The sequence below is a fragment of the Aphidius gifuensis genome, linkage group LG2, assembly GCF_014905175.1.
Source record: "Aphidius gifuensis isolate YNYX2018 linkage group LG2, ASM1490517v1, whole genome shotgun sequence".
NCBI lineage: Eukaryota > Metazoa > Arthropoda > Insecta > Hymenoptera > Braconidae > Aphidius > Aphidius gifuensis.
In genome coordinates, this window is record NC_057789.1 from 4,041,043 (window position 1) to 4,061,920 (window position 20,878).

Consider the following 20,878-nt stretch of genomic DNA (forward strand, 5'->3'; position numbering starts at 1 on the left):
GGTCAGTTTCTATTTTTAAATATAAATTTTTTTTTATTTTAATGATGGTTATTAAAAAAAATTATTATTATCTGTGAATACGTAATCATTTAATAGCTTTATTTACAAAATATCGAGCCATTACATGCACTGATAAGTTGGCTGTTTTTTTTTTTTTATTTTTTAAATAATATTTTTTTCTTATTTGGTTTATCACCTTTGTCAATGCGTGCAAAAGATGTTACATTTTTACTTTTTCTTGTTAAACTTAATTTTGTTCACAACAGTTTGTTCTCATTTTTTTAATTGAATAATTTTAATGAGAATATTAGGATGTTATTCGATTTTAGAAATCAAAATTCGTAATAATGAAAAACAAAAAAAAATTATCATGATTTTTTTCTTTTTTTGTTTTAAATAAAATTGAAATAAATTATACATTTTTATTTTTATTTATTTTATCTTTTTTTTTTTTTTTTTGTTGATTGATAAAATTTAACTAAAAAAAAAAACATTTTAAATGAATTTTTATTCAACTTTTGTTCGTTTAGATATTTAGATATCAATATTTATTTATTTTTTTTTATGTAATTTTTTTAAATTAAAATTATTTTAAACAACAAAAAAATTTATTATTTGTATGAAAATTCTAGCTTTATCACTATGTAATTTTTTTTCAAATTTAATAATAATAATATTTAATTGTTGTATTTAAAAAAATGAAGCTAATAGTAGGCAGGATCCGCTGAGAGTTTGAGAACTCTTTTATTAATTTTTTTATCATTAATTTTCATTAATCAATGTTCTATAAAAATTATAACTGACTTAATTGTTTTTTAAATTCAATTATAAATTTGAAAATTATATAATTCAATTATATATATATCAAATAAATAATTTTTTTTCTTTTTTAGTCTTTATTTTTATTAATCAAGTCAACAATACTTTTGACTAACCAAAAACAAGATGACTTTTTTAAATTTGTAAATTTTTAATTATACAAATTAAAAAATAAAAAAAAAAATTAATAAACTCTAGAGAACAAAGTTACTATTACTATAGTCAAAACTAATTTTCATTTAAATTAAATTTACGCTAATGAATTTAAAGAAAATAATAAAATTAAGAAAAAAAAAAAAAAAAATTAAGAAATAATAAATAATCAATGGAACATAATTTTTTTTTTGCTTCATTTCTTTTTTGTTTTTCGATTAAGTTGTTCATGCCTTATCCTAGCAATGCATGTACTCTCTTCATTCACTTTTTTTTTTTTTTAATCGTGGGTAACATTTTAACTCTTTAAACTTCTACAAAATTTATATATTATTTTTTTATTTAAATATATTCATTAGCGTATGACTTGGAGATAAAATTTTATCAATTTGACTCAAATTGCATTAGGGAATATATCTCTTAATCATGACAAATATTTATTTGCATAATTATTTCCTTCCATCTTTTTTTTCTATTCTTCTAATTCGACTTTTTTGTTTTCTTTTATTTTCATATTTTTAAATAAACCAGTGACATTCAATTGATTTAATTAATGATGCTCCATAACTCATTTTTTAAATTGTCTTTTGTTATTTTCAATTGATCTTTTCTTAAACTGTGATGATAATTTATTTAATATTTATTTTTTCTAACGAGTATGAAGCATTGATGTTTGTTTTTTTTCATTCTTTTTGTTTCCAGTCTTTTGGATTAATACAGTCTAAACAATAATTTCATGGAGCTCAATAAAACAACCCTTTAAAAAGCTCGAAATTGTATTTTTTTTTTTTTAAATCTTCATTGTTTTCTTTTCAGGATTTAACAGAAAAAAAAAAGCATCGTCTATCTTTTTTTTCTTGTAAATTACGTTCAAGTATATTTTTTTTTTAAATCTTCATTGTTGAAAAGTTATTTGTTAGTGTGTTTAAAATTAATCGTTTACCACTGCTGATGTTTGTTGAAGTCTCTCGAGTTCTTCAAGTGATAACATATTAACTTGACCAAGTTCTGGAAGTTTACCAGCTCGTGCTTCTGCAAGAAGTTCTGGTGTAAACCATCGCAATAGTTGATTTGATGTTGGTGATAAACTTCTACCATTTGTACCAGATGATGATTGTCTAACCATTGACATTCCCATTTGATGATGTTGTTGTATTCGACCGTCTAAAAATTAATTATTCAACGAAAGACAATAATTATATTATTATACATGAAATTGTCATGACAAAATTTATTTAAATGATAAATCAATGAATGAATGATAATGATGATATGATAATTAGGATTACTTATATCAACAGGATTTTTTTAAGGACAAGATAGCGTTTTTATTGGAGTTGAATCAATTTTTGACGACCACTGCATGCAATTTCTTTTCTATAATGCATTGAATCTGAAATAAATATTTAAATATTCAACTGATAATTTAAAAATATAAATAAATAGCCAAAATAAAGCAACAAAAAAAAAAATTCTATTAAAATTGATTTGATTTTTTTCGAATCGAAAAACTAAATAATACCTATTCAAATGATTCTATTTTAATTTTAAAAAAAGTTCATCAAACAACGTAAATAAAAATAATTATCAATATTTTTTTCGATTATAAAAATATAAATAATTGATTTTAAAAATTATTTTCAATCCAGGGATTACCTGTTATATTTGAATTGAAGTTTTTAGAATTTAGTTGAACTTGTGAATTAATATTACGTTGTTGATGTTGTTGATGATTAATATTAGAAATATTCATCTGCATATGTTGGATCTTGATGTTATTATTCAATGAATTAGATCTTTGGCTAATTATAGAATTTGGTGTGATGTTGTATTGAAGGACATTTGGATTTGTGGGGGTAGTTGTCGGCCTCGTTAATTTTAAACGGGTTGAGTTACCATAAACATTTTGATTTGTTCTTGGTTGTTGTGATAATAATGACGATGATGATGATGATGATGAAGATGAAGAAGATAATGATGATGATAATGATAGTTGTGATGATGCTGACTTGGACTGACCTTGTGATGTTGAAGATTGTTGAGATGAATAATTTTGTTGTCCACTAAATTGAAATTGATTTGTAGCAACACTTTTGACAATTGGTCGTCCAGCTAAATTAAATATTAAATCTAAAGTTATTTTTAATTTATCTTAATTAAGATTTATAATTATTATTTAAATAATTAAATACCAGGATGCTGTTTAACTTGTTGACTAGCCCAATTTGGCTGGGGTTGATTTGGTTGTGATCTTATTGCACCTTGTTGTTGTTGTTGTTGTTGTTGTTGTTGTTGTTGTTGTTGTTGTTGCTGTTGTTGTTGACGTGATAATCCTTGAGCAATAAATTGTACAGCAGTCTGCATTTGTTGCATTTGACTTGCCTGATTTTGAGCAGCTAATTTTGAGGCTTCAGGACTTCCTACATTACAACAAATAGACACACACACACACAAATTTAATTTAACAACAATACAAAGTCTTATCATTGATTAACAATAAATTTAAATTAGACATGCAATAAAAAATAATAACAGGAAATCATGCAAAGCAAAAATAAAGATAAACACATAAATAAATAAATAAATAAATAAATAAATAAATAAATAAATAAATAAATAAAAGGAAATGATTGGTGATAAATTGTTTTGTGTATGTAATTTGTTCAAAAAAAAGAGAAAAAAAAAAATTATAAGCAAAAAGGAAAAAAAAAATATTTATTTGTCATCTCTTCATTATATGGGAGAATGTAAGTATGAAATGTGATTTGTTTTAAATGTTTATCAACATTGAGAAAAATAATAATAATAATACATTTAATTTAAATGTTATTGTGTTTTAAAAATCACAAAAATGCATAGTATCATTATTACAAGATGAAAAAAGCAAAGCGTAAATATAATTATAAAAAATAGCGAAAATAAAGCGAAAAAAAAAAACAGAAAAAATTTTTCTTAATCTTAACAGTAATAATTGTAAAAAAAAAAAATTAATAATAATTGATTAATTATCTTTTGCGAGTCACAATCGAGCCAAGATAATAATGACAAAAATAATCGAGTAATAATATTGGATATTTTCCGGAGTAGCCAGCCGGATGAACCAATGAAAAACAAAAAATAATGAAAAAAAAAATATTTATAAAACTGAAAACAAAAAATAATAAAGAAAAAAAAAATAATAATAAACTTGAATTATTGCATTGAAATCATTTTGATTGAAGCAATTTCTTTTTTTTTTTTTTTTTTTTTGATCAAAAATTATTCTGATCCAGCACTGTCAGAATTAACAAGACAAATTCCCTTGTCTTCTTCATCAACTTCTGGTACACTAGCAAGAATTGATTTATTATGTAAATTATCAGCGTAATGATCATTTTTACGTTTAACTTTTAAAATATCAAGGGAATTTGTCGTATTAATTTTATCATCAAATAAATCATTAGTCTTGATATTATCGCAATGTTCGTCAACAATTATAACAACTTTTGTCTGAAATATTGGCTTTTTTTTATCTGTATTAATTTGACCAACAAGTGTTGTATTTTTTTCATTATTTTTTGTTTTGTTTGGTTCAATATTTTCAATATTATTTTTCGAAACAATAGTATTTTTATTATTAGCAGATTTTTGATTGTGACGACGATGTTTACGTTCTGATAAATTATTAAATTTATATCTATTTTTATTCGCACCCTCAGGTTCTTTTTCAGCAGTCATTTTTCGAAGTACTGAAGTTGGTGTAAATGCCAAAGGTGTTGGACTCATCATTTGTTTTGATGGTGAATTATTCATAGGACTTGAAATTCGCTGTTGTTGCATGTGTTGTTGCTGTTGTTGATGTTGTTGATGGTGATGATGGTGATGTTGATGTTGTTGCTGCTGTTGTTGATGATGCTGTTGCTCTTGACGTTTACGATAATTTTCACGTTGCTCTTCTAATTTAGTCTTGATCAATGCATTTTGCATTATAGACTGTGTGTGCATAACAAGATCACGAGGTGATGGTACTCGATGTGGAATAACTGTAAAAAATTTATTAATTTCTTATAAATTAATAATGAATGTTTATAAAATAATTATCTTAAAATGATTTAATTATTTACCATTGTTCATGGGAGATGGACCTCTTTGTTGTTGTTGAAAGATGAGTTGTTGAAGCATTTGATCATGTGTAGGATTTGATCCTTGATGAGGACTAACTGTGCGAGGTGTTGTATTACCATATGTTTTCAATATGTTTGCCAATACTTCACGATGACGATGTTGCATTGCAGGGTTCTACAAAAAAATAAAATAAAAACAAAACACATGATGATAAACATTTATACATTTTGTTATTTTTAATAATCAATAATATAATTTATTTATATTTTAATATATTTACCTGCAATTGTTGTATCAAATGTTGTCTTGTTATTTCACCCTGTTGAAGACCTTGAATAATAGCTAGTGCTTCAGGTCGTTGCAAAAGATCACGATTATTGTTATTTGTGACCATTTGTTGCATTTCTGGAGATATTGGACTAGCACCGACAATTCTTTGACCACCCATCATCATTGAAAGCATATCACTTTGTTGTTGCCGTTGTTTTTGTACTTGATGTTGCTGCTGCTGTTGTTGCTGTTGTTGTTGTTGTTGTTGTTGTATTCTCAAAACTTTCATTAAATTTTCATGTTGCATTTGAGCTTGATGAGGATGTTGAGCAGGTCCCAGTGGTCCAATATGATTAAACTGTTGGTGTTGTTCAGACAATTGTGGCTGATGTTGTGGAGCAAGAGCATGTTGTTGCTGTTGTTGTTGTTGCGGTGGTAATAATGGTACTTGTGATTTTAAAAGTTGCATCAATGTAATTGGTGGTGGAGGTTTTGATGAAATTGGTCCATTTGTTGCTGGTACAGCATGTCCACCATTAACTTGAGCCAATAATTTTTTAAAAGCAGACATATCATCTTGTTCAGTTTTATTAACTCTTGGTGGTTCAATTTGTGATACTTGTGTCAGACCACCACGCATACGTGCTTCTAATTCTTCAAGTGAATGCATAACTTTACCACTTGTTTCCATATCTTTAATATTATTTTTCATCATTGATTCTTGATGATTATTAACTTGACCATTTTGATTTGGTTTTGATCCTCTTTGAAGTAATTCCAATAATTTTGTTCCATTACCAGTTTGAGCAGCATTTGTACCAGTTTGATTTGCTGGTGATATTGGAGCAAAATATGTATTTGATTCAGTTGTTGTTGGTACTTTAATATTTGGCTCAGTAATATCATTTAATAAATTATTTAATAATTCATCATTTATTGATGTACCAATTGTATCATCTTGTTGAATTGGACTTTCACGTTTAAACCATTGACTAAATCTTGAACCACTTCCATTACCACTACCACCAACACCATTTGTTAATAAACCAGAAACAGCAGGTAAATTTTCTGATTTTAAAAAATCATCAAGATTAAAACTCATGTGTTTTTGTTCACCACCACCACTACTACTACCATCATTATTATCATCATGATTTTTTGAATTATCAGAATTATCAATATTTAAACTTGTATCATTATTTATTGTATTATTTACATCTGAATTAGTATCACCATTTGATGATTGTTGTTCATTATCATCTTTTATTGGTGAATGTGGCTCATGAATTGAATTATTTTGTTCTAATAATGTTGGTGTACTACGTCCTTTCGGTCCTGCCGAATTATCACTTGACTTATCATCATTTATTAATTTTTTACCACGTTTTTTTTGTGCTGGTGATGTTTTTTTATTACTACTACTACTATTACTATTATTACTAATATTACTATTATTATTATTAGTACTATTATTGTTATTATTTTTAGATGGTGTTTTTTCTTCAACAATATCATCAAATCCACGTAATTCAATAGTATCATGTTGTGATATTGGACCACCACTGAACCATTCTGGTTCTTCTTGTTCTTTTGGTTCATAATTTCTTCTACGATCATTGCCAAATCTTCGATCACGACGATCCATTGGATGTCTATTATCAATATTACGATCACGATTGTCATTATTACGATCACGATCACCATAATCACGTCCAAATGAACGACGTTCATAACGATCATTACGATCATTACGTTCAATACGATCATTGCGTTCAATTCGATCATTACGATCAATACGATCATTACGTTCAAGACGATCATTACGATCAATACGTTCAATACGTTCATCACCACCACGTTCACGTATATTATCTCTTTCACGATTAATATCTCTTGTTGAATTATTATTTGTACGATAATTATAATCAGTACGTTCAGATTCAATTTTATCATTTTCTGGACGAAAATCCCACATGTCACGTGTTAATAAACGACCACTTCCAATTCTACGTACTGGTTCACGATGTTGTACTTCTGGTTTACCAATTGGACTTTCTGGACGACGTGTTATTATTGGCTGTGTTATATTAACAAAACAACCAGTATTAAAACTTCTACGTTGTGGACTCAATACAATACCATCTTGTTCTTTTCGTATACGTTCACGTGGATCACCAGAACGACGTTTATTTTGTAAATCATTTTGTTGATCACGTTCACGTATATTTAATGGACGTTGATCATCAGATGGTGATGTTTCACTTAATTTTTTATCTGAATGCCAACGTTCAGATGATGATTCCCATGATGAACGTGAACTTGATATTAAACATTTATTTTGTGCAATATCAAGACACTCTGGACGACGTTTTGATAATGGTAAACTTTGAATAGCCATTAATTCTTCCTGTAATTTTAACAAACAAATATTGTTAAAAACCAAATAAATTATAATATAATAAATAATTAATAATTAATATGATTTACCCTTGTATATTGATATTGAGGTCTTGATCTTCCCACTTCCATGATGGAAGAATCGGTGACCTCACCACCAACAGACATTGATATAATAGCTTCATCACCTGAAATTAAATAAATCAAAACAACAACATCATTAAATTATTATTCTGAAAAATATTTTATATAAATATTAAAATTCATTTTACAAAATAAATAACAAATAAAGATCTATCTTTAAATCTATTTCTTTATTTGTTTATTTTGTTTTTTTTCTTTTCTTTTCTTTTTTTTTTTTTTGTATCACAAGAATTTATTCTTTTTGAAAATGAAAAAAAAATAAACTTACGAAATGTAACATGTTTTTCAGGTCTAAATGATTTTTTTACTGATAACCATGTGTAAAAATTTTGAGGAATAATTGGAATTTTATTTGGCCCAATAATGAAACGTTGAAATTTACGTTTACGAGAATTTTTATTTTCCACAAATTGTATAATCATTTTGGAAATAAAAAATTTATCAATTATTTTATTTAAATAATAAAATAAAATAATACAAAAAAATAATATCAATAAATAAATGAGAAATAAATTTGATAAATGAAAATTTATAAAATTTTTTTGATAATTATTTTTTAAATTTAATATTTTCTCCTGTCCTTTGTCAATGTTTTTCAATAAAAGAACAAGATAAAATAACGTAATGATTTTACAATACATCCAGTAAATAATATTGATATTAAATTGTTATTAACAAAATTTAAATTATAAATTAAATTTATAAAAAGAAATTATAAATAATTTTTAAATAATTGGCTTTGTAATTATGCGTTGATTAGTTGGGTTTAAAGAATGATGAACACACTCGATGAAAACCAAAATGTAACTGAGGAACAGGTGGTGAGTTGCTGACCAAAAATATATTTTTCCAACGACCAAGGGAACCAGGGGAAATGAAAGAAATCAAGGGAAAAGGGGGTGCTGTTTCCATGCAGTCTTGCTTGAATTTATTTTATTTTATTTTTTTTTCTTTTTCATTTTCTTTGTCAAATGATTTAACCTATGAAAAAAGAATAAACAAAACACGTGACTTTCTAAATGATAAAATTTGCCCATGAAAAATAGTGATATTTTATTTTAAAAATATTTTTTCATTGTGAATATAACAAAGAAAATAAAAGAAAAAATATATTTCAAATAAATATAAAATTTAATTTTCATATTTAAATTTTTATTTCGTTATTTAAAAATGAATTTATTTTTTTTTTTTTTTCTTTTTAATTTTATAAATTGATAAACAAATAAAAATATTTAATTTAAATTTAATTTTTTAATAAAATTATAATATTATTTAATATACCTAAAAAAAAAAATATAATTTATAAATTTAAAAAATAATAATTACCTGTAAATAAATAATTACCTATAAATCATGAGTCAACAAAAATAAAAAAACCCAGACATTATTCATTATCGAAAAAAAAAAAAATAATAATAATAATAAATAAATAAATAAAAATATAACAACAACAACAATAATAAACAAAGAAAATAAAAAAAATAATGAAAAACATGATGAACCAGCTGTTTGTTTTCTCAATATCGATTGAGACCTCGATTAAATTAAAAAATAATTATCATCAAAAATCAATAATAATAAAAATTATTATTTTAACAAAGTTTAAATAAACAATATATAAATATTACCTTCATCTTTTGGATCCGTTTCATCGGGTCTGTCACTCGACACAGATTCCACCGACATTCTTCTATTTTTTAATTATTTTTTTTTCTTCTCAACAAGCTCTCCTTCACGAGGATTAAAACTCGTGCTGTTTTTCGCGCACCCTCCCGGTGTATTCCTTCTTAATTTCTTACAAGATGAAAAAAAAAAAATTAAAAATATATTTCACTTTTCACAATCAACACCACCAACACGATATCACTTAAAACCTTGAAAAAAAATTTACGATAAAATGTATATTCGTTGAATAATAAAAAATGAAAAAAAAAAAACGAAAAAATTAGGTGAAGCGAAGCTGAATAGTCCCAGATGAAAACTCAATTATTATTATTGTTTTTTTTTTTTTTTTTATTTTCGTAGGTCACTACGTAATAAAACGTTTAATTTATTTTCTTTTACAATCTACTTATATATATTTTTTTATAACCGTTTATTATCACAGACTGGAGAAAATAATTGTTATTGTTTTTTTTTATTTTCAATATTCTCGATTTCTTGGCAATGACATTTTTTTTATTTCCATCCACAAAAATTGATCGTTTTTTATTTTGTTTTTTTTTTTTTTCAAGAAAAAAAGAAAGTGTAGCTAAATTTCAATTAATCCATTTGTTTTGTTGATGATTAAAAAATTTAAATACACTTGACAATATTGTTCCCAGATGATTGGTTGTCACTATTTTTTTTGAAGATTATCAAAACGAGAAAAAAAAAAAAAGAATAATAATCACTAGGGTCGATTACAAACTAAAAAAAAAGAAAAAAAAAAATGTAAAATATTGAATAATAATAATAAAAATATATTTGGATTATTCTGGCTTCTTGTCCACAACTATTTCCCCTCCCTCCTCTTCTCCCCTCATCCAGCCGTGAAAAACAAAGTTTGGAACAAAAATGACGGATATTTTTATTTTTTTATATTTGACAATGTATTTTTTTAGTGTATTTACGATTGCAAAAGCTATGTGTGTAATATATGCAGATAACTAAGATTAGCAAGAAAAAAAAGTATAATTTTTTATATTTTTTTTTTTCACGCGCGGCAACGCGGACTGTAGACGGGTCCGTGCGATATGTTGCTTATTTTGATACACGCGTTGCCGTACATCATCGTGTACTAAATATCGACATATTTTTTTTTTTTTTTTTTTTTAACTATTATTACTTTTTTAAATTTTTATATAACCACAAACACTTGAAAAACACTGCTTTTTTATTGAATAATAAAGTAAAATAACTGTTGTTTATTATTGATTATTTAAATGTAAATATTTATTGATTTTTTTAAAATAATTTATCACATTAACGTTGTACACATACAACACTTGGTATCACGCAAAAATAGAAAATGGCGCATTGATATTATTTACCCCTGTTGTTTGAGTTTCTCTCAAAGTCTCTCTCTCCGTCTCTCGTGTCTCTCTCTCTCTCTCTTGTCAAAATGTTTGCTTGAATTTTTTCCTAGAGGACGTAATGTTCCGGGATAAAGACGCCATTGTAGAAAAAACATGGCGGCAAAGTAGCGGTAAATTTTTGAATTTAAAATTGATCTGTCTTGTAATTTTTTTATTATTAAATATTATATTGTCATTTATAAAATAATTGATTTTATTTGTTAAAAATAGATAATTTTGAATTAATTTAATCACATTCAATTAAATGTAGAGATTCATTTTTTTTTTTTTTTGTTATTTTTATTCTTTGCAGATTTATTTGTTAATAAAGATAATATTATTCATATCAAGATTTTGTAGTAGTCATGATAAGATTTACTCGTGACAAAACTCGTGATTATATTATCAATAATAAAGTATCAAAAATATGTATTGGTATAAATAATTTACATATTGATAATATTATTTAAGATAAATTTATAATTAATTTATATATAAAAAATATAAATTATTTAACCCAATGATAATTTATTTTTTCTTTAAAAATGAAATAACAATCGATTTTTTTTACCACTCGATAATTCCTGGTATATATTTGTCAATTAATTTTTCATAATAAATCCATAATTTTTCAATATCAGGTAATGTCTCATTTTTAGTATACAAATCATGCTTGCTGTAAAAAAAAAAATAAATAATTCTCATTTAAAAAATAAAAAATAAAATATATGTATGTAAAAAAAAAATACAAACTTGAATGCTTTAATCCATTTGAGCATATCTTGATCTTTTTCAGTTGAAAAATATTGATACTCTTGTGATGCATGCCAAGGATAAAATGAATGAAATCTAATCATTGCAAGAGCTTCATCAGGAAGCGTTGATTTATTGTGTTTCAAAACTCTGTACAAATATTCATCATGTCCCCAAGACATCATTAAATTATTCATTCCACATTTTGGCTTGTACATTCCATACTTTGTACTGTTGTAAAATAGAAAAAACCATAATAATTTTATAAATAAATTTGATTATAATTTATTAAAAATTATTTAATTATAATTTATTACTTGTAACGTTTATCTTGGCCATCTGGATTATCATCAAAGCTCGTTTCTCGATAAACAATTGAGTCAGCCCAAGCACATCCAACTGGAAATGTGTCACCAACAACTGCCCACTGTGGTTCACCATAAAATGCCATCACCTGTCAACATCATTTTAATCACCATTTAAATTACAAATTATACTTTTTTTTGCAATTATTATTTACCTTTCCAAGATCATGAATAAGACCAGTTAAATGAAACCAATCTTCATCTGGATAAACTTGTCTAATTGATTCAGCTGTTTGAAATGCATGAACAATATTTGGCAAATTTGAATCTGGGTCACTTTCATCAATGAGTTCGTTCAACTTTAACAACGCCTCTTTAATCGTCATTTTTAATTTATCAAATTTAAGCCAATGTTCCATACGTGCTTTGATTAACAAATAAAATAAAAACATTATATTTAGATTGATTAATGATAATAAGACAATCAATTTAGATTAAGTATCTCAATCATAATTTACATTAATTAAATATATTATTTTAATTTTTTAATAACAAATAATTGATTTAAAATTTATTTTATAAATTAACAATTAAATATTCAATTAGTAGGTATTTTTTTCTTTTACCTAGGATTAAAATTACATGGATATTTTTTTTTTTAATCATCAAAATTTATTCATTTAATTATTTGTCATTTTTTTTATTTATTTATTTATCTATTAATTACTTTTTTTTTTTATGACCTACGATAAAAATCATGAGAATTTTTTTTTCAATCTTTTTTTTTAATCACTAAAATCTAATCATTTCTTTTTTTTTTATTACAAAAAAAATGGGTGTGGGTTTTTATGGCCATTGAATAAATGAAGATAATATTCTTAAAATTATTTATACATGATGAAGATAATTGATTGATGATTTATCATGAAAATTGAGATTTATAAAATTTGTAATTTTTTTTAAAACTTAACACTAACATTTAACAAAATCGACAGTTTGATTTGTATGCATTTTATGATATGTTATTCTAACACGTTCTTTAATTGGATCGTTGGGGTCGACGGAGTAATTTCTGAACTGACTCTCCAATTTTCCCGCATACTCTGCCTCCGGTCGGAGCATCTCTGATGGATCGAGTATGCTGACTTTGTTGATATTCTGGCCATGCTAAAATAATACAAATAAAAAATACAAAATATAAAAACTAATTACCAATAATTATCTAAACAAACAAGTTTAAATTAAATTTTAAAAAATCTTGAAATTAATTAAATTATTAATTAATCTTACCAGGTTGTTGAGCAGCACGATAAGTCATTATGGTAAACATGATTAAATTATTTTTATATTTAAAAAAACACTCTCAAAAACAAAATAATATCAGTATATCAAATTGAGTATATATAATTTTTCTTTTTTTTGTTCAGGAAAAAAAAAAAATAATATTTTCAATTGGGGCTCGGTCAGGGTACGTCCAGCCCCAATGAGAAAATTTTTCTGCCTTCGAGAATAATTTTCGAAACTCTATTCAGCTCTTTTTTTTAAATATAATGCAAAGACAATTGGTCTTTGCTTTAAAGCAAATAGAAAAATAATTATGTATATTTAAAAATATGAAAAAAATATATAAATAATATAGAAGAAATAATATTGTTTCGTTGTAATAATGAAACTGATGATTGTGATGGATCATGTCTTGGTTTAAATAATACAATCCCCACCATTTATTATAACGAGGGAGTACGTGATAAGTGAGTAACAAACCAGATAACAAATGGTACAAAGAATATATATATTTCTTCAACTTGTAACATTTATTATACATGTACTAATTATATATATGATTGTGTTGATGTTCTTATTGCGACATAATGTCTCAGTTGAAATAGACAAATAACAAATTGATTCACGTGCAATAAAGAGGCTCGCCATATTTTATACCAATCAAAAACAAATATTTATATAAAAATAAATTAATAAAATAACAATTGTACAATAATATTTTTCTACAATAATTATTATGGAAGGTTTTTAAAGATTAACGATAAGATATAAACAAGATTTTTAAAAATGATAATTATTTATATAAATGATCTTTTTTTTTTAATTGATATTTTTAATTAATAAAAATTTTAATTTTTTTAAAATTAGCTTAATAAATTATTTTATCAAATAGAATTGAAATTTTTTAATTAATCTAAATACTTTTAATTTTTATTATTATTTAAAATTAAAATTTCGATTTTTTTCTTGGTAATTTTCTTTTTTTTTAAATTGTTTATTTTTCTCCTTTTTTTTTTTTTTATCTTTATAATTTACAAGTGTTTGACCTGAAACAACGAGTCTCAATGACACATGTTTTATTATAAAAATAAAAAAATAAAATTTACCAAACAAATTAAAGTTAATAAAACATTAAAAATAGCTTAATTATTATTTTTTTTTTTTACAATAAATATTGTGTGTTTTAATAAAATTACTTGCCACAATTTTAGTAGACATTTCTTGAGTATAATTAAATAAAATTAACTATATTATTAATTATTTGTTTCAACTGAATTCACAAGACTGACTGATTTTAAATTTGTAACATAACTTTATAATAATATTTATTTAATAATCTTTGACCTTAGATTGATTACGATTAATAAATATTATAATTTATCGAAATAAAAAAAAATGTAAATTACGTTTATATCAAAGATAAATAATATTGATGGAAAATTTTCTAATTTGAATAGAGAAAGTCTACTTTTACATGATGAAAATAATGAAAAATAATTTTACTTCTAGAATCTTCGATGATGATCAATATAAATTATGAATCTCAATATCCTTGACTTGTTTATTGATGTGAAGCCAATCTACCCTCAACATATTGCCTCAATTGTGATAATTAAAAAAAATGTTTTATTTGTCAATGAAATACTATCAATAAAGGTCAATTCATAAAATGATTTTATTTAGCATAAATTATCAACTTCCCTTGTATAAAATTATCAAATTTACAAAATTGCCAATAAATCATTCAACTTTAAAATAATAATGATAATAAAATTAAGATATTCAAGTGAACGTCATTTAATTTAATAATCTTTTGAGCATGAATTTACAACGTACAAAGAAGAATCATTCAAAAGACGCAGATAAAATGTGATAATCTAATTTTTATTTTATTTTTTTTTTCTTCTTACATCAACAAACATTTGTAAATTTAAAATCAAGGTCTAATTGTTTAAGAATATTTTCATCGAAAACAATTTTATGTGAATTTTCTTTTAATGCATTTGATGTATTTGACCGGGTAAATATTTCTTTGATAACGATTTAATGCTAAACGATCAAAACATGATAAACATGTCATTGTCAACAAGAAATCATTGAAACAATTTTATTTATTTTTTAAACAATGGAAATAATAGAATTATATATCTATGATTTTTATTTATTTTTTTTTTTTTTCAATCATTTTTTTACTATAAAATAAATTATTGATTATATGAAAAATAAATTTAGATTGTTTTTATTTTTTTCTATATTTAAATGTATTTTTTTTGTTACGTGATAAGGTCATGAGATGTTAAAGTTTAGTAAATATAATTTTAAAATAAAAGACGCACATTGATGTTGTTGTCAGGGTCAAATCTGTGGATCACGTTTTTCTTTAATCTCTCAAGTAATCATATGATGATTTTTTCTCTCTAGTTTTTATGATTTACAAGTGACTTTAAATGATCAACAAAATAATAGATAAAATAATTTTTCATTACGATGTTTTTGTTATTGTTTATTGTTGATGTTCAAGTATGTTTAATGCATTTGATAAAATTAATCTTTGAAATATTTTATTTGTATGATTTATATTACAATGTACTAAATAGTTTTTGATTTTTATACTTTGCATTAAACTTTATTTTTTTTACATGTTTATTTACAAAGTTTACATGTTATTTAATTAAATGATTTATCAATGTATTTTTTCAAGATGACACTGAATCAGAATTACTTGAATTTTTTGATGTTCTAGAACGTCGTCTTGCAGGTGATCGCGAACGAGTTCTATGACGTGAACTTGATTTTTTAGTTTTTTTTGAACGATGAGATCTTGATCTGCTTGGGCTATCATAACTATTTAAAAAATAAAATAAATAAATAAATAAATTAAAATTGAATTAGAATTAAAAAGGTCATAAATTTAAATTTAAATGAAAATCTATAAACAATTACCTTTTGTGTGAACTCTTCTTTTTTTTATATTTTTTATGACTTCTGTGTCGATCAGATTTACCATGACTACCACTATGACTACGTGATCTTGATAATGATTTTGTTCTCGTTCTAGATCTTGGTCTTGAACGTTTAACAGTTTGTTCTTTATTTTTACTTTTACTTGTTAATAAATTTTCACCAATTCGTAATTCCATTTGGTCATTTTGTTGATTTGGTGATGGTATAGAATTTATCTCATCTGATTCAATAGTAATATCATTATTAATATCAAAATTTGTTGTTGTTTTAGTTGAATTTGGTACTTGTATTTGACTTAAAAACATTGTTGCTTTTTTTCTTCTTTCTAATTGTAATTGTCGTTCACGTGAATGTAGCTTATCTCTTGCAGCTGCTGCTAATTTATCTTTTATTTTATCATCAACTTGTTGTTTATATTTTATTTGATTTTGATAATCTTCAAGTATATCATCAGTTAAATCAACAAGTTCATTTTCTTCACTATTAATTTTTTTTATAATTATTTCATTATCAGTTATTAATTTATTTTCAAATTGACTATTTAGTTTTTTTATTGGTAAATTTATATTTTTATTATTAATATCTTTATCTTTATTTTTATCATTATCAATATCATCAACAGCAACATCATCACCACCACCACCACCACCACTACTACCAACAGCATCATCATCATCGTCATCTTGTTTTTCATTATTTTCATTTTCATCATCTGATTCTTCAATTGGTAAGGCACTACGTTTTTCAATAACACTATTATCATTATCTTTTGTTTTTTTAATTGAAAATGATACTGTTGTTATTTGTTTATCATTTTTTTTTTTAGGCTGTATCATTTTAACACGTTTATATACTTCCTCCATACGCATTTGTTTTTTTTGTAATTCAATTTTTTTTAATTTTTCTTCTTCTGGTTCTTGTTTACGTATTAATTCTTCTTCAGTTAATACTTTTGAATTTGCAGCACCTTCATTTATCGTTAATTTATGTACATAATAACCATGATATTGATGTGATAATTCCAAAAAATTAAATCTTGGATCACCTTTTGCTTTGACAATTGCCTCAAAATCACGTCCATTTTTAGCAACATAACTTGCCATTTTATCAATGATTATTTGTACATCAGCTGGTGGTACAATAAACGAAGGTCGTGTTAGAGGTTTTGGAGGTGTTGGACCATAAGGTACAAGTGGTGCTGGTGGTTCTTTGGGTCCTGGTGTTGTACATTCTGATTGTACTGTTGCACTAATCATTGGCACAGCTGGAGATTGTTGAGTTGGTTGTCCATTAGCTCCATAAATAACTGGACCATGAATATATTGTTGAGGAACTGGTGGATACGTTGGATATGTCTTTAAACAAAAAAATTAATTTCATTATAATCTCTCTACACATTTTTTTTCTTTTCAAGTGTTTATTAAAATATTAATTTATCGATTTATCATTGATTGTAATATAAAATAAACTTGTTGTTAATGTCTCAAGAGCTATTGATATAATGACGTCAATAAAATAAATAAAAAAATAATTATCAGACAAGTTCAACAAAAAATAAATTACAGATTAGATATAAAAAATATACTTACTGAAGCTGGAGGATAATATCCTGGTGGTGGAATTTGTTGTACTGGCATTTGAATATCCGAAGGTGGAGGTTGTTGTTTACCCGTTATTTTATTCACCAACATTGAATAGGCACAATTTTCAGATGGTTTGTACTGTATGCTTGGTATACTGGGTGCCTGTGGGAAAAAAATTATTAAAAAAAAAAATTATTAGTTAAAATTTTCCATTGTAATTTAATAAATTTATTTATAATTATTTAATTGTTCAATAAATCTAGCGATATTTGTATGAATTATAATTATAACAGTAAAATCAATATATAATTATTCAACAAATATCAAAAGATTAATCTCAAAAGATGTAATTTGAGATTATATATTTTTTGTTTAAATGAAAAACTAAGTGCCAAAAGACAGTGGATCCAAGTGCATACCAGAACCAGCCCTGGAAACAGAAATAATATCAGAAATAAATTAGCAAGTAGGTGTACATTTTAACATGTTTCACAAACAATAATCTCACAAATCAAAGTATACTATTATTATATTAGTGAGTATTGTTTCTTTGATATAATGTGAAATTTTTAAATGTCTGCAAATCCTTGAACACTGCACTTACCAAACATATTACAGACATTTTTAAAATTAAATTTTATTATCTATTGATGACTAAAATAAAATTATGAATAACCTACCGCTTCAACTTTTGAGAGTGACGATGCAAGACTAGGATGAAGATAGGACTCATCACCATCATCAGATTCTTCAGATTCTAAAATAATAATAATAAAAATTTCAAGAGTTAATTTATTGAATATAAAAAAAAAGATAATTATAAACTTACCAGACTCTTTTTTGTCAGGCTCTTTATCAGGATTATATTTTCCATTTTTAATTGCCTCCAATACAAGTTTATAATAAGGATTTAATGCACCATCAATTGATAAAAATGAAAATTGTGGATTATTTGATTGTTTAGCTTTTATCAATATTTCCATTTGACTACCTTGACGACTTATAAATGTTGCTGTTTTTGTGATAATTGCATTTAACTTTTGAGTATCTGGCTGTAAATGAAAAATGAATTTAAAAATTTAATAAAATCATCATCAACACAAGAAAATAAAAAAAAAAAACAAACAAATAATTACCAAAATCATTCCTTCAGGTGCTTCAAGTTCTGGTGGTAATACAAATGCTTGATCATCATCATCTTGAGAGCCATCAGATGCTTTTGGACTTTGTGAATCTTCTCCAATTGCTGGCTGACTATCTGGATCGTCATAATTATAAGATACTTGTCCATAAGTATTATCAGTACCAAGTGCTTGATGCAAACGTTTAATTTCTTCTTCTAAAAATATAATACAACATATTTATTAATAAATAATTAAAGTGTTGTTGTTGGTGGTTTTAATAATGTTCAATTAATTTACCATGATACATTGATTCTTCAGCATCATTGTTGTACAATGATCGATATCTTTCCTCGTCACAAAGTTGTTCTACCTTGAGCTCTTCCTCAGTTAGTATTGTCCGTAGATCAAAACCACCAGATGGTGGCTCATGACTTTTAAGATCTCCAAGTGCTCCACGTCCATCGTATCTGAAGGACACATTTAAATAAAAATTAGTTATTATAATAAATATTAAAATTTTAAACAATATTTATTTATTCAATAGAATAAATTGTTCTTCATTCTCCTCAGCATCTGAAAATAAAAATAAAATTAAATGAATAAATTAACTTCCCCTGGGCTATATATTGGATAGTTAATAAAATTTTTTCAATTTCTTTTTTAAATTAAATTACCAAATGTTGTTGTTATTATTATTATTTATTTGTTTAATTTTATTTGAAACAATTTGCAAGTTTTTATGAAAAAAAGCATGAGATAATTGGCTCAAAAAAAAATTAAAAATTAAAAGTGTTTTTAGAAATTTTATAAGTTATTATAAAAGTGCATAGAAAAATAAAAAATATTTTAATAATTTTTATGATCATTTGCTTGATGATCAGGTTGTTTATCAACATGACTCAGTTACTATACATACCAGTGGCTGATTGAACGTTGTTTACGACAATCAGCATATTATTATTATTTTAAAATTTTTTTTTAAATATTTTATTATTGCCGAATAATCTTTTGGCATATTTATTTTATTTTTTATTGCATTTGATTCATTTCTCTCTACGTTGTGTCTCACCTTGCTCCTGGGTAATGTCCCAAGTATCCCAAAATGAGGATAATGATTGTCTGGTGATGACCAATTGATCCAATTGATGGCTTGATGATTAATCACCTGCGAAAATCTTAAACACAGTCTTCGAATTTTCATGTCCAAATAAAAGAACACCATTTTTTAATCGCCAAAGTTTATTTATCTTCCACTTAATTATTTTAATTATTTTCGTCCTTGCTCTTGGTTATTATTTATTCCTTTATTATTATTTACGTTTGTTGTTTTTGTTAGAAAAAAACAACGTACTGGTGCAGATATATTTTTTGGATTTGTTTGAAAATATATTATTAATATTATTTGTTTTTTTTTTTTTTTTTTTTTTGAAAGAAGAAATAAGATAAAAACAATTATTTTAATCCTAGAATTTTACAGTGTGTGTAAATTGTGATTGTTGATATTTTTTTTTTTTTCTAGGTTAAGAAAACGGACCTGTCTATTTTCATCGTGTTATCAGCCATCCATGGTATCAAGTGCTTTCCTTGATCAATCATTTTCGCCTTCTCATCGTCTCGAAATAATTTGCAGCTGTATCCAAACACCAAAAGCTCCTGTGGTTCTTCTTCGACATTTTTTTTTCGTAAAATACCCGAATCGACAAGCCAACGTTGATTTTTCGACGCCATTTTAACGTTATAACTGAATCATGGATGAATGATGATGGAATGAAAAAAAAAATACGCGGCGATTTGCGACTCCCCCTTTTCGATTCCTTCTCTATTTTCCATTTCCACATACACACTTTTCTATGCTTGTCTCTCTCTCATTTTTGTGTTGATGTTGTGTGTGTACATGTTTTGTATCAAAACAATATTTATTT

General features: G+C 24.9%; 3 protein-coding genes across 5 annotated transcripts; all 3 read right to left on the minus strand.

The window, feature by feature from the left end:
* Positions 1–1,214: 1,214 nt before the first annotated feature.
* LOC122848350 (putative uncharacterized protein DDB_G0282133) lies at positions 1,215–11,164 on the minus strand. Of its 2 annotated transcripts, none has more exons than XM_044146358.1 (8): positions 9,516–11,164; positions 7,834–7,931; positions 5,357–7,753; positions 5,076–5,250; positions 4,665–4,994; positions 3,165–3,392; positions 2,992–3,084; positions 1,215–2,136 (listed from the first exon to the last, which is right to left on the minus strand). In XM_044146358.1, exons 1-8 carry the CDS (start codon positions 9,571–9,573, stop codon positions 1,904–1,906), a joined length of 3,612 nt encoding a protein of 1,203 aa, XP_044002293.1. In that variant the 5' UTR covers positions 9,574–11,164; the 3' UTR covers positions 1,215–1,903. The 2 variants fall into 2 exon arrangements, with proteins under 2 accessions (XP_044002293.1, XP_044002292.1); XM_044146357.1 differs by lacking the exon at positions 1,215–2,136 and adding an exon at positions 2,259–2,365 and having other exon boundaries at positions 2,629–3,084.
* A 57-nt stretch (positions 11,165–11,221) lies between these two features.
* Positions 11,222–14,950, minus strand: LOC122848438 (inositol oxygenase). Its single transcript, XM_044146518.1, has 6 exons — positions 14,486–14,950; positions 12,979–13,168; positions 12,217–12,425; positions 12,014–12,150; positions 11,697–11,927; positions 11,222–11,619 (listed from the first exon to the last, which is right to left on the minus strand). The coding sequence occupies exons 1-6, from the start codon at positions 14,501–14,503 to the stop codon at positions 11,511–11,513; spliced, it is 894 nt and encodes a 297-aa protein (XP_044002453.1). The 5' UTR covers positions 14,504–14,950; the 3' UTR covers positions 11,222–11,510.
* Positions 14,951–15,525: 575 nt separating this feature from the next.
* LOC122848370 (splicing factor, suppressor of white-apricot homolog) lies at positions 15,526–20,740 on the minus strand. Of its 2 annotated transcripts, none has more exons than XM_044146414.1 (8): positions 20,491–20,740; positions 19,254–19,423; positions 18,969–19,171; positions 18,662–18,884; positions 18,513–18,589; positions 17,839–17,994; positions 16,229–17,604; positions 15,526–16,129 (listed from the first exon to the last, which is right to left on the minus strand). In XM_044146414.1, the coding sequence occupies exons 1-8, from the start codon at positions 20,682–20,684 to the stop codon at positions 15,982–15,984; spliced, it is 2,547 nt and encodes an 848-aa protein (XP_044002349.1). In that variant the 5' UTR covers positions 20,685–20,740; the 3' UTR covers positions 15,526–15,981. The 2 variants fall into 2 exon arrangements, with proteins under 2 accessions (XP_044002349.1, XP_044002350.1); XM_044146415.1 differs by having other exon boundaries at positions 15,527–16,129; positions 20,026–20,715.
* Positions 20,741–20,878: the final 138 nt, after the last annotated feature.

Excerpts from the sequence above, each read along its gene's own strand:
- LOC122848350 (XM_044146357.1), bottom strand. The coding sequence starts at position 9,573 with ATGTCGGTGGAATCTGTGTCGAGTGACAGACCCGATGAAACGGATCCA. Across the intron at positions 7,754-7,833 it reads CTCAATATCAATATACAAGG|GAAGAATTAATGGCTATTCA; the intron begins GTAAATCATATT and ends TTAAAATTACAG. Across the intron at positions 3,085-3,164 it reads ACAAGTTAAACAGCATCCTG|CTGGACGACCAATTGTCAAA; the intron begins GTATTTAATTAT and ends TATTTAATTTAG.
- LOC122848438 (XM_044146518.1), bottom strand. Across the intron at positions 12,426-12,978 it reads AACTGTCGATTTTGTTAAAT|CACGTATGGAACATTGGCTT; the intron begins GTTAGTGTTAAG and ends TGTTAATCAAAG. Across the intron at positions 11,620-11,696 it reads AAATGGATTAAAGCATTCAA|CAAGCATGATTTGTATACTA; the intron begins GTTTGTATTTTT and ends TTTTTTTTACAG.
- LOC122848370 (XM_044146414.1), bottom strand. The coding sequence starts at position 20,684 with ATGGCGTCGAAAAATCAACGTTGGCTTGTCGATTCGGGTATTTTACGA. Across the intron at positions 19,172-19,253 it reads TGAAGAATCAATGTATCATG|AAGAAGAAATTAAACGTTTG; the intron begins GTAAATTAATTG and ends TTATATTTTTAG. Across the intron at positions 18,590-18,661 it reads GCCTGACAAAAAAGAGTCTG|AATCTGAAGAATCTGATGAT; the intron begins GTAAGTTTATAA and ends TTATTATTTTAG.